Raw genomic sequence first — 13,458 nt, 5'->3', positions numbered from 1 at the left:
GTACAGGAATGGAAATATTAAAGAGTTTATGTAAATTAGTTATGCAAACAATACCTTTGCTCTTCTAAAAGCCTAGAGAGTACTTTATTATGTAAATATAAACATAACATAAAATAGATTAATATAGTAATTTTCCTTCCCTTTATATGACCCCTCTAACTCTGGCTTTTCAACTGTAAGCCCCCCCAAAATCAAAGGACTTTTTCTTGCACAGTTGTTCAAAAAGAAACACGTTTTTAGTCCTCAATATTGCCCTTTGCTTTACAGGTACAAATTTTCTAGCTCAGTTAAGAACTGTCGACTCTCAGGGCCTTACTCGTATTTTCTTGTATATCGAGATATTTTATGACTAGTAGATGTGGGGTGAAAAGATGTCAGCTTTTGAGGTCAGAGTGTCAGAACAATCCAAAATGCCTTTTACAGCTTCTCCACTTCTTTCTCTTTTTTACCAAGATTTAGGAGAATAGAAGGGATGGAGCTGTTCAGATTTCTTTGTGAAAGTGAAGTAAACACCTGAGTCTCCCCCCCCCCCCCCGCACCTTTTGCCTTTAACAAGACTAGAGACTAATTATCAGATTATCAGATGACCTTGTCATCGGATGACCTAGAATCAAAGGGAGACCTTAGAGACAAACCCACTGCTTCTCCATTTGCGAAAATAGAAGCACCACGTGGAAGTAGAACTCTGGTATCACGGAACCTAACACTTGCCTAGCATGGGACATAGCGATTCTAGGTGTACAGGCAAGAAGACTGGAAGGGCAAAGAGAGTCTTTGACCAGGTGTTTAACCAGTTTGGAATAATGGAAATTGCAGCTGGAAAGGCTAGTTGGGGCCGTATTCTGGAGAAAAAAGATTTTCTAAGGTATTTGGACTCTTCTGCTCAAACAGTTTTAGTATTTTTTAATATAGGCGGACTTGATCAAAACCGTGATTAGGGGCAAGACGGACTTGAAAGTGGAGGGCGATGGGAAAGGGAAGAACCCTGAGGTAGAGAGGCTTCCGTCAGGCCACTGCTCTAAGTGGTAGTGTAGATAACGCCACTGGCTTCAGCTGAGGTCAGCCTCAGGCAGTTTGAGCCCCGCGAAGCTTCCCTCATAGAACCCCACCCCTTGCAGGGCAAGAAGTGGAACTTCTGGTGTGGTGCGTAAGAAAGACCGTGGATGGGCATTGGGCACATTATGGCTCTGTCGAGGAAATGCCGGGGAAAACAGAAAGCTGGCGAGGACGTTAAAACAAGCAAGCAAGAGGGATCTGTCATAACCGCAGGCCGAACTACCTCGATCCCCGCGCTCACTCCCGCAGCCTACAGGTCGCCTCGTTACACAAATACAGGAGACCTAGGCGGGCGCCGTTCCCCAGGCTCCGCCCCTCTGGCCGCGCGCCTGCGCCCTCGCGTCCCAGCCGTCTCGCCTCTCTCCTCCCCCGCCCGCGTGGTCGCCGCCGCCGCAGCCGCCCGAGAGGAGCTGGGGGAGGACGGTGGCCCGCGAGGCTCGTCGCAGACAACGCGGCGGCGATGTCCGCGAGCCAGGCGAGTGCCGCGGCGGCAGCGGCGGGGCCTCGCACGCGGCAGGGCGGCCTGGGCTTCGGCCTCCCTCTGGTTCCCAGGAAGCGAACTGGCGGCCAGCGCGGGAGCAGCAGCAGTAGCAGAGGCGGAGGCTCTGGCGCGTCTGCTGCCTCCCCTTCAGCCTGAGCCGGGGGAGGCCAGGCGGCCCGGGTGGCTGGAGGGGGGTCCGCTGCCCAAGAATGGGAATTCTCTTCACCAGGATATGGAGACTCTTCAATCACCAGGGTGAGAGGCGCGGGCCGAGGGCGTACGGGTGGGGAAGAGGGTCAGCCCTGGCTGGCGCGGTGGGTTTGCCGGGGGCGGGAGGGTCTCCGAATACTTCCGGATTGTGGGCGGTGCGGTCGCGCCCGGGGTCCGCGGACGGTCGGGGCAGCGTGGATGCGGGCCCTGGGTCTGTTCAGTTCCCACTCCCGAGTTCGGGAATGGTTTTGGTTTGGTTTGGTTTGGTTTTATCTTAAGGGCTCTTCTTGAAAAAGCCATTCTGCAAATGCACCCATTGCTCCGATTTCGATTGGAGTCGAAAGGGTTTCTTGCCCCATGTCGGACGTCCCTGAGGGGAACGGCCTGTCCTGTCCTGTAGCTCTTTTTCCTCCAGCAGTTGGGTTTGGAAACCACGGAGAAATGCTGGCTCTCGGGTGAAGGTTATAGGTTATGGCCCGAGCCGCAACACTGAGCGACGGAGGGTTGCAGAATGCGGAAACCATGAGGAATCGCTCTTGTCGAATACACCTCAGTTTTATGATCCCTCCCTTCACCTCCATTCCCCCTTCTCCCCCCCGCCACCCCGCTTTGGGGAGACTAATGCATCCTGGTGGGTGATGGACCGCTCTCCTTTTTCCATGTTTATATTTGTGTGTAAGGTTAACCCTAAGATTATATTTGTGTTGATTATTTAAGTAGAGGCAGTTTGGGGGGGGCTGGATTAAAAATGTTCAAGTGTTAAACCGGAACCATTTGGAAACTTGCCATCTGAAATATTTGTTAATATAGATAACTAGCAAGTCACCTATATTACATAGGGATGCTCAAGTTCATCAGAACTCAAACACTGCCTCAAAATGCCTATCAGGTTATTTGTTACAAAATGAGTGTCTAGAACTGAGGAAAGAGGATAGAACTTTAACAGAAGATTCCGTAGTCATTGAGATACAATAGAGTTAGTCATGTCCATTTGTTTCTTTTTTAGTCAAGTTGGGTGATTTATCATTTTTGCTGTGAGTAACTTAAGTTTGCTTTTCTCTCAGGTAAGCAGGTACTGGTGTCAGATCCCAAAGTTTTCCAATGAAGACTTAAATGAGTGGTGGCATCTGTTATGTACAAGATATGCCCGCTTCTCCTTCATGATCTAGCTGCTCCTATAAGGTGATGGGAGAGGAGCAGAACTAAACTTGTGTATGATTTAAAAAAAAAAAAAATAGTGTAGATCACATGATACTCCGTGGAAGAGCAGTATTTCAAATGATTTTTCTGATATGGGGATTTTTCCTAGAGAAAACCAGTTTTAAATTGCACTGTCTCTGGTTAGCTTTTTTTGTTGGAAGAGGGGAAGTGAACCCCAGTCATTTATTTGGGTCTAGATGTTCTCAATGTAGAACGCCAGGGATCTTGACTGGGGGACTGTGGAGCCTACAGTCTTGAAAAGGTAATCTCTAGGTCTCAAGAATGAAAACCTAACATGGCTGTGAAATTGGCGGTATGAATAGTAGATAGGATCTATTCTAGTTTTAAGCTCCATAATCTTTGTATTATTTTTAGCTAAGCTAGTATTTCAGGCTATCAAATTTATGAAATTTATATTGCTTGTCAATTGAACTCTAGTCCTGCAAGAAGAATGAGCTATCTCCACTTTCTGTTTCAAGTCAGTGATAAAATTATTTGTGTTTGTAACCTAAGAAGGAATTAGAGCTTTGCCAAAAGCTCCATGTAGGTAGGTAAATAATGAGGATGTTATTGCATCGTTACTACTAAAAATTGCTAATAACAGTGTCTTGTTGCCTGTATTTTGTGGTTATTTTTGACTGGAAACTTATATCAGTGTTGGGAAATAAATAGAGGAACTAATGGAGTTAAGTTTTAGAAATTTAGATGTCAAAATATTGTGAAAATGTGAATAAACGATTCTAAATGATGTGGTTGTCATCAGTAGGGTCACTTTTCAAAATATTCACTATTAAATCTAATGTCAGATACTTGGTGGTCTTTTTGTTTCTTTTAACTTGGAAATCTCATATATTTTATATATGTCATATTTTATATATATCTCATATATTTTATATATGTAAGATGTATCTTGGATGCTTTATTTTACCTTTGGAAGATACATAACACAATCCTATGTCCTTTTCACATATAAACTCTTGGAAGGAAGAATTTAGGGGATTGCAGAATTGGCCATACTGATGAAACTTAAACCATACCATATCTCTTTTTTCTGAAACACCTTTAGAATAATTTTAGGTTTAGTGTAGCTTGGTCAAGTGCACAGTGAAAGCTAATTGCATACTGCTCAATCTTGAAAAACCAGAGGTCACCTCTAGGTAATGTTTGAATTCAGTAGATTATAAACTTTGTCCTAGATGCTGTTATATGCATTATTTAAAGAAAAAAAAAATGTTTCAGTGTTCTTAGTAGCTATTTTTTTCCCCTCAAAAGAGGAAAGTGAGGTTCTAATGATTTTTTTTCTGGGCCACATGCCTGGTAAATGCCAAATTAAAACACTGAATAAACCTGTTGCAGATAATTGGTCTCTTCTTTAGAAGAGATTGGTGGGGCACCTGGGTGGTTGGGTTGGTTAAGTGTCTGACTCTTGATTTCAGCTCAGGTCATGATCTCAGGGTTGTGAGATAGAGCCCAGTATAGGGCTCTGCTCCAGCTCTGTGCTGGACATGGAGCCTGCCTAAGATTCTCTCTCCTTCGGCCCCCTCCCCGAAAAAAAAAAATAGATTGGTATAATTTTTTTCTTCGATCCCCCCCCCCCCGTTGTTTCTTGGTTACTAAACTCTAAGTCTTTATTACAGTAGGGCTTTGAAGAGTTGCCAGTTGTATCTTTTATTTATTGATTGATTTATAAATAATTTTTATTTACTTATAAATAATTTTTTATTTATAAATAAATTATTTATTTTAAAGATTTTATTTATCTGATAGCGAGCACAAGTAGGCAGAGCGATGGGCAGAGGAAGAGGGAGAAGCAGGCTCCCCACTGAGCAGAGGGCCAGATGTGAGGTTCTGTCCCAAGACCCTGAGATCACGACCTGAGCAGAAGGCAGATGCTTAACCAACTGAGCCACCCAGGCACCCCACCACTCGTGTCTTAATATAGAAGGGCTTATGATCCGTGGTTTATTAAATATTTTTGAGCACCTGTCTGTGCCAGGAATTTTTGTAGGTGTTGAGGATAAAGCAGGGAACAAAACACGCAAATCTTCCTTACCTTTATGGAGTGTTCATTCTAGTGTGGGGAGACAGAAAATAAGCTAACTTCAACTCTGTAGAAAATAATCGCTGACTTACGCATGGTTAGGGTCTAAGTGTTTAGTTAGTGTTTAGTAAGAAAATAATCGCTGACTTATGCATGGTTAGGGTCTAAGTGTTTAGTTTAGTAAGTGTTAGGGTCTAAGAGTTTAGTTCATTTAGTCTTTACAACAACTGTATGAGAAAGATTTCTCCCCATTTTACAGAAACGAACTTTAGGTAACTTGTTTAAAGGCTCTGCAGTTAAAAGAGATAGACTTGGGATTTTAACGAAGTCATCTAGTGCCATAGTTAGTATTCTTTAATAACAAACAAAAACTGTCTTTGTATGAAAAGGATTCACTTTAGCTAAGCTTAGGTGAACTATGAACAAGTTGTGAAATTTCCTTATTGATAGCTTGTATTATTCTTCTGACTGGTTCTTAGGAAGGGAGTAAGTTATAAATGAATGTTGATGAAGCTATCTGTCCTGCTGGAGCCTGGGGCTGGTAAAGCCACTTCTGCTGCTGCTGTTTTTTATTGTATGGAGTTCAGATGTGTCAGTAGCCGAAGGGATGGACTATGACAATAAAATTTAGCTCCAGAATCATCCTTCTTGCATGCTCTGTGGATATGGAACTGGATCCCTCAAGTATTTTTCTGTTGCCAGCTGGCGCAATATTAAGCTTTATGAGTAGATGGTATTGGAGGGACTTTGCAGGAGGAAAGAGTTTTTCTTCTGGGTACAGTGCACTTTCAGCAGGTTCTGCCCTGCTTTAGGAGCATTGAACACCTTCTCTAGTGGCTGGCTCCTGCACTCGTAGTGGTTAGCAGCTGCCAGCAATTTCTAACACCCACTTCAGTTGAGTTCAGCAGGAGGCCCTCCAGTAAAATACCTCTCAATGAAGTTTTCCCCAACACCCTAGAGGGAGAATTTCCAGCGAGATCTACAGGCAAGTCCCCACAGCTACTTCTTGCGCCATTCAGTGAGCCACAGCCAGGCCCCAACAAGGTCTGCATCTCAGTCTTGGGAGGTGGGGGGAAGCTCCATTTCAGCTGGATTCTCCTTGTATTTGTCAGTCCGATACTCTTTATTAGCCAATCCCTCATTACTTTGATCCTCTTTAATAGTTAATTTCTGTACATTGGACTTTGCAAGTTCAGATTATTGTGTGGTTTCTCTTTCCTGATTGCATCTCTAATTTTGTCATGTCATTGCTTTTCATTCAGCAACCTCTTAATGCGAAAGAGTTTTTTCCTGAAACTTCACTGCCGTTGTTATAAATAGCAAGTTAGTTTTCAAACTTTTTTGTTGATGATACTTTCAGATTTTGAAAATGGAATTTTTAATACAAAATGACTTGATCACATATTTCCTTTCCAATCTTTGTATCTTCCAGATCTGATTTATTTCTTCCTACTCTGTTAAGCACATGTTTTATTCCAGACTCTGCTAGGGACCGGGAAGATGATAGAGAACATGACGAACGGATTTTTTTGCTCTATGTAAGGCAAAATTAGGGCTTCATATAGTTTGGATATGAGGTGAAAATCAAGAATCAGAATGGCTCTCAATTTCTTATCTGCCTTAGTATTTGTGGTTTTTGACTTTGGTGTGATTCACAGAGTTAGAAAACATCCAGGTTGACAGTGACATCTTTTCATTTAGTTTACTGGCTGGTAGTTGAAGGAATATATATATTGACTTTTGGAACCTGGCAGTGAATGCAGCTGGTGGGCTGCCTGGGTGAGTCAAAAAGAAATGAAACAGAGAAACAAGGAACATTTTCATGACAAAATAGTAAAGTATTGATTGGGAAACTGAAGGCTAAATAAAATAATTCAGAATTCTTTCTAAGCATTGTAACAGGGGGTAGTTGTTTGGCCTTATCTGAGTATAATTTTAAGAATGCTGTGGCATAGATAGTCTAAAAGAAAAATAATACTAAACACTAAACCTGTAATGAATCACATGCATCAAAGAATTGGAATAGCCAAAAGTTTGGTTACATTTGCCCCTAATAACATTATCTCTTAGTATGTATGTTCTATTTTAGGTTTTGTGGAGTATTTGTTTTGGAGTGCCTTATAAGACTTTTTGGCTGCAAATTTAGGTTTTGTATAGAATTCTGTTCCATCATGGTAATGGGAGGAATAGGCTGGGGTGGCGAAGGAGCCTAAGGATTTCCAAAGGAAGTTGATACAGTATTAGAAAGTCGGAAAAATCTAACCCTGTTGTTGATAATAAACTGGCTTTTTTTTTTTTTTAAGATTTTATTTATTTGACAGAGATCACAAGTAGGCATAGAGGCAGGCAGAGAGAGAGGAAGGAAGCAGGCTCCCTGCTGAGCAGAGAGCCTGATGTGGGACTCGATCCCAAGACCCTGAGACCATGACCTCAGCCGAAGGTACGGCTTAACCCACTGAGCCACCCAGGCGCCCCATAAACTGGCTTCTTAACATGAGGTTGGCACCTTTATCTTTGAGCCTATTACACACCTTAACTGACTGAGCCACGCAGGCTCCCCTCTTTCTTTTCTTTTTTCTTTTTTTTTAATATTTTATTTATTTATTTGACAGAGAGAGATCACAAGTAGACAGAGAGGCAGGCAGAGAGAGAGAGAGGGAAGCAGGCTCCCCGCGGAGCAGAGAGCCCGATGTGGGACTTGATCCCAGGACCCTGAGATCATGACCTGAGCCGAAGGCAGCGGCTTAACCCACTGAGCCACCCAGGTGCCCCCCCTCTTTCTTTTCTGTTAAAAATATTTTAACTATTTTTAACCTTCTGTGTTCGGTACATTAGTTTGCATTCCTTTGATGGACTGTACAGTGTCTAGAGTTCGGTGAAATGTTTGCATGTTTATGCATTTTTGGTGACAAATGAATTTTATTGAATTTGTAAAATGAAATACAAGAAAGGTTTCCAGTTTGTAGAATGGTATGACCTGCTTTATTACTTCCCCTATCACCGTCTTTGATCCTCTTTTCTCCTGTTTTCCAGCATGCCGACCATTCTCATCTGGTACCATCCACCATACCTTTTCTCCCCAGTGTGCTTTCTTTATTTCTAGGCACTACTGAAGAAAGACTTAGAGCGGTTTAAATCTTTATCCATCACGGGTTATGTTACCTAATTTCAGCTTACTGATTGTCTAGTTGATTTTATACAGTGGCTGTAAAAATCCCATCCTGTCCTCAGCCCGCGACTAACTTGTGTTAATGAGAAAATGGAATCCTCTGGTATGAGCCTCTTCTTGCCATGTGCTTTTTTCCCTCAGTTTGTCGATGTCTGTGTGTTATTGCATAGTGGTTGTGTTCACAGCAGTTTTGTCTTGTTTATCATATTCATCTTATGGTCAGGTATGATAAAGACTCTTTCTGGGGCTCCTGGGTGACTCAGTCGGTTAAGCATCTGCCTTCTGCTCAGGTCATGATCTTATGGTCCTGGGGCTGGAGCCCTGCTTCAGGCTCCCTGCTCAGTGGGGAGTCTGCTTCTCCCCTCCCTAAGCCTCCCCTCTCCCCATGCTTGCTCAAACCTGTGCACTCTCACTCTCCCTCTTCCTCAAATAAATAAATAAATAAATGATCTTTCTCTAGTTCTTTTGGGGGGGGGCGGTCCTAGTTACTCCTTCCTTATACAAGTAGAAGGAAAGTACTGTATTTGGAATCAGGAAGTAAGTCCCATCCGGGATAGTTAAACTAAGGAGACTGCTATAAAAAACAAAACCAGGTTAAGTTTTCACCTTAAAAGCTGTCATTTTAGAAGGCCGGAGAGCTTTTCTATTGTTATGTCCGCTATTACTCAAAATACATATTGAAACAGCTTTTAGAATTTCCTTAGAGACATCTTTAAATTGTTCTTATCATTTAGGGATCATACCTCATTTATCAGCAGCAATATAGCTCCGTTTTTGCTTTTACTTTATGATGGCTGAAATAAAAATCAAGTGGCTCCGGTCTCTCTTTAAAATCAGAATCATCTTGGGGCGCCTGGGTGGCTCAGTGGGTTAAGCCGCTGCCTTCGGCTCAGGTCATGATCTCAGGGTCCTGGGATCGAGTCCTGCGTCGGGCTCTCTGCTCAGCAGGGAGCCTGCTTCCTTCTCTCTCTCTCTGCCTGCCTCTCTGCCTACTTGTGATCTCTCTCTGTCAAATAAATAAAATCTTAAAAAAAAAAAAAAATCAGAATCATCTTCAGCAATTAAAGGGTTCTGCCATCACTGGGAATGCTCCAAAACAGTGTACCTCAGGCTCTGAAAGCAGTTCCAAAAGAAGAGTAGCAAAATATTTTGAAAAATGGTAGCATAGTTAGAATAACAGTTTAACCTCTCTAAGTGATTAAGGACTTTGTAAGAGACAGTGTGCTTTTTTGTATTTGGGGTCTCTATATGTGTTATTTGTACACACACATTTTTTAGTCACTCTTTATAGTTTTTTATCATAGATTCTTGCCTATATTTGTATTGTTTGTTTTTGCTCCTATTTTGTACTTTTTAGAATTTTTTTTTTTTAATTTTGTTTATTTATTTATTTGTCAGAGAGAGTGAGCGCAAGCACAAGCAGGGGGAGTGGCAGGCAGAGAGAGGGAGAAGCGGGACTCCATCCCAGGACCCTAGGATCATGACCTGAGCCAAAGACAGTTGCTTAACTGACTGAGCCACCCAGACATCCCTAGAATGGAATTTCTCACATTGGTCAGAGTAATTGTATTTTCTTCCTGAGTATTGGCAAGTCTGTCCGAATTTAGTCCTGTAGCCAATACAAAGGGGGTTACAAAAGGTATTCCTGAAACTAAAAATAGCTGACATTTTGAGAATGATATATATATTTTTTAAAGATTTTATTTGACAGACAGAGATCACAAGTATGCAGAGAGGCAGGCAGAGAGAGAGAGAAGCAGGCTCCCCGCTGAGCAGAGAGCCCGATGCGGGGCTCGATTCCAGGACCCTGAGATCATGACCTGAGCTGAAGGCAGAGGCTTTAACCCACTGAACCACCCAGGTGCCCCGAGAATGATATATTTTTTAAAGATTTACTTAACTTGAGAGAGAGCCATGGTGAGGGGCAGAGGGAGAAAATCTCAAACTGACTCCCCGCTGAGTGCCCCTGAAAATGATATTACTAAAAATTTGTATTCAAGTAGGAAGCTAAAAGCTTTTATCCAAGTCAAAGTTTAGGGTAAAGCATGATGTGAATTCTGCTTGATTAAAATGTTCATAGTGCTCATATTAATAGACCTGAAAAAGCTATAGGCCATCAAAAGAATGCTTAACTTGGGGACATAGAAAAATACAGAGTTAAGGACTGCCATCCCATTTGAAAACTGGGCACCTGGTGGCTCCATCTCTTAAGCATCTGGCTTTTGATTTCAGCACAGGTCATGATCTCAGGGTTGTGACATCCTGATTGGGCTCTGCGCTCAGCAGGGTCTCTGCTTGAGGATTCCTTCTCTCCCTCTCCCTCTGCCCCCACTCCCCTGTGTGCTTGTTCGTTGGCTCTATCTAAAATAAATAAGTAAATCCTTCTTAAAAATAGATAAATAAATCTTAAAATTTTCCAGGTGGAAAGATGCCTTGCTTAAAAAATCAGTAGTCTTGGGGCACCTTGGTGGCTCATTCATTGTGTCTACCTTCGGCTCAGGTCATGATTGCAGGGTCCTGGGATCAAGCTGGGAGCCTGCTTCACCTTCTTCTTCCGCCTGCTGCCCCCCCTCCCACTTGTGCGCGCGCTCTCTCTCTCTGTCAAATAAATAAATAAAATCTTTAAAAAAAAAAAAAAAAGATTTCAGTAGTCTGGCCCTGATGCAAGTATGGCCCTAATGTGAAGATGGGTTTATCTACTCATTGTAGCCTCCAAAAGACTGCCTTTGATGGGATTCTGTGTTCTCGAAGGAGTCTGATTTTAATTCAGCCACTCTATTACTTTTTCTTAAACTGCACTTGTTAGGTAGATGTAAACATTTGGTCTCATTGTATGTTACTCATTTTGGTGTTCTTGTTTACATATTAGTCACCTCTGAATTGCCTTCTCTGAGTCCTAACCCTCCAAGTAGCAGGGTTGAGTTTGTGGACCTGGGAGATGAAGGACCATACATGAGGCAAATTCACCAGAGAAATGTCACCTGATGAGGCCTTTTGGTGGTTATTCAACTGAACTTACCTTAGCATACCCTCTATATGTTATTAACCCTTTATTTAAAATAAGTATCGTCTTTGTATTTGATCATTTTCTCTGTTGCTTTACCCTAGTCATCTCTAAAGATTAAATAGTGGGACTTGCATTTTTTTTTTAAGTCAGGTGAGGCTGCTTTATTTTTTTTTTTTTTTAAGATTTAAAAAATCTTTAAAAAAGATTTTATTTTATTTGACAGAGATCACAAGTAGGCAGAGAGACAGGCAGAGAGAGAGGGAGAAGCAGGCTCCCTGCCAAGCAGAGAGTTGGCTCGACCCCAGGACCCTGGGTCCATGACCTGAGCCAAAAGGCAGAGGCTTTAACCCACTTAACCACCCAGGCACCCCAGGACCTGCATCTTTAAAATTATTTTTAAGTACTTATATGAGGGAAATGTCCTTTAGAACCCTGCTGGTTGTAAGCTGCTTGCCCTTTCTTAGAAGAATGATTGGATAAAATGGACTGTATTAAAATTTTCTATTTACTTGATCTTCCTATTTTTGTATAATGGGAGGAATTCCCCTCCGTGGTAAGTGACAACTGTTTGGAAAACCTCTACCATCTGATTAAAAAGGCTTTTCCTAATGATATCCTTACTGTGGCATGTTATAATCCTCAACTTACTTATTATTTATATTTATAATCCTCATTATTTTATAGGATGAACATGAATGAATTCAACATTTATTGAGTACCTTGTATCAGGAAAAGTTGTAGTTACTGGATTAGAAAGATGATTAGCATGGGATCTATACTCTTGAAGGCTGCTTCATTAAGCTTTGAAGATTAGTGTATGTGTGAATAATTATGACAAGTGCTATGTTAGAGGTATTGTGGAAAAGCATGAGAAAGTGCTTTTTTGGGGAAAACTAAATTTAAAAGATTACTGGAATTCCCTAGAAGGAAAAGTAGAAAAGGTAATTCCAGCTCAGGGAAAAACTGAGTAGAGGTAGAAAAATGTTTGCTGTGAAGAAGATGTGTGGCTTATGTGGGGAGAATGGCTTGAATTTCAGCTTTAGATACCTGCTGGTAGTGGTGAGAAGTGGTGAGAGATAAAGCTGAAGCCTGCTCATTTATGACTGTCTTATATTTACTAGGCTGAGAACCTGTGCCTTGTCTTCCTGTCAGAATGGAGAACTGTCATTTAGCTTTTATTAGAAGAAGAGAGGGCGTTTGCAATTTGGGGGATGTGGCAGAGGGAGAGAGAGAATCTTAAGCACGAGACAGGCTCCACAGGGGGGCTCCATCTCATGACCCTGAGATCATGACCTGAGCTGAAATCAAGAGCCAGACACTTGAATTTACTGAACCACCCACACGTCCCCCACAGATCAATCATTTAACTAAAGTTGTGTTAACCAGCTTTGTAGCATAGAACAAATAGCAACAGTTGAAAGGTGGATTGGAGACAGTCCATCTAGGGAAGGTGTTTTTTGTTTTTTGTTTTAAAGATTTTATTTATTTATTTGACAGACATCAGAAGTAGGCAGAGAGGAGGAAGCAGGCTCCTGATTCGGGGCTCGATCCCGGGACCCCGGGATCATGACCTGAGCCGAAGGCAGAGGCTTAACCCACTGAGCCACCCAGGAGCCCCTAGGGAAGGTTTTATAGTAAGAAATGAGGACTACGGCTAGCACAGTCAGAAGGTTAAAGATATGTTTTTGAGGGGGAATATATAGAACTTGGTGACAGATTAGATGTTGGGGTTGAGGGAAAGACTGGATAAACTCCATGGGCAGCTGAATTTGTGGTTATGCCATTAAATGAATTAGGTATGATAGAATTAGAAAAAGATTTGAATGTTGGGTTTTGGATATGTTGAGTGGCACCATGTCTGTCCACTAGGTAGGCTGGAGTTGGGGAGAGTTTTGGAAACATGGATTAGGAACCGTCTTTCTTAGTGGTTGACACTGCACATATGCTATCTTGATCATTATACAACACAGAAAGATAGGTATTGTTGTCCCTGTTTTATACTGAGGAAACTTGGGCTTAGAGAAGTAAGTTTCCCAAGGTTACGTAATTACAGATATTTTTCCATAGTGCTGTGCTAACCACTGCTATGTAACAAACCACTCCTAAGTGTTGTGACTTAAAGCAATTTTTAATTATCTCATATGGTTCTATTATTTAATTGAGCTCAGCTAGGAAGTTCTAGTTTGGAATTCTCATTTGGTTGCAGTTGGCAGCTGGAACTAGAGTCATCTATAGCTTGACCTGGCTGCATATCCAAGATGGTTTCTTTGTGTGTGTGGCATCTCATCTGGAAA

The 13,458-nt window shown here is 42.0% G+C and overlaps 1 protein-coding gene across 1 annotated transcript in view; it reads left to right on the top strand.

Annotated features, from left to right (window-relative positions):
- The first annotated feature begins 1,436 nt into the window (after positions 1-1,436).
- Positions 1,437-13,458, top strand: part of ARL5A (ADP ribosylation factor like GTPase 5A) — a 31,459-nt gene continuing 19,437 nt past the window's right edge. The window contains exon 1 of the mRNA XM_032355570.1: positions 1,437-1,792. Coding sequence (XP_032211461.1) covers positions 1,747-1,792 — 46 coding nt within the window. The 5' untranslated portion in view covers positions 1,437-1,746. The remainder of the gene's footprint in view (positions 1,793-13,458) is intronic.

This window comes from Mustela erminea, chromosome 8, assembly GCF_009829155.1.
Source record: "Mustela erminea isolate mMusErm1 chromosome 8, mMusErm1.Pri, whole genome shotgun sequence".
Lineage (NCBI taxonomy): Eukaryota > Metazoa > Chordata > Mammalia > Carnivora > Mustelidae > Mustela > Mustela erminea.
Note: the sequence above shows the minus strand (reverse complement) of the source record. Positions and strands in the feature narration are given on the sequence as shown.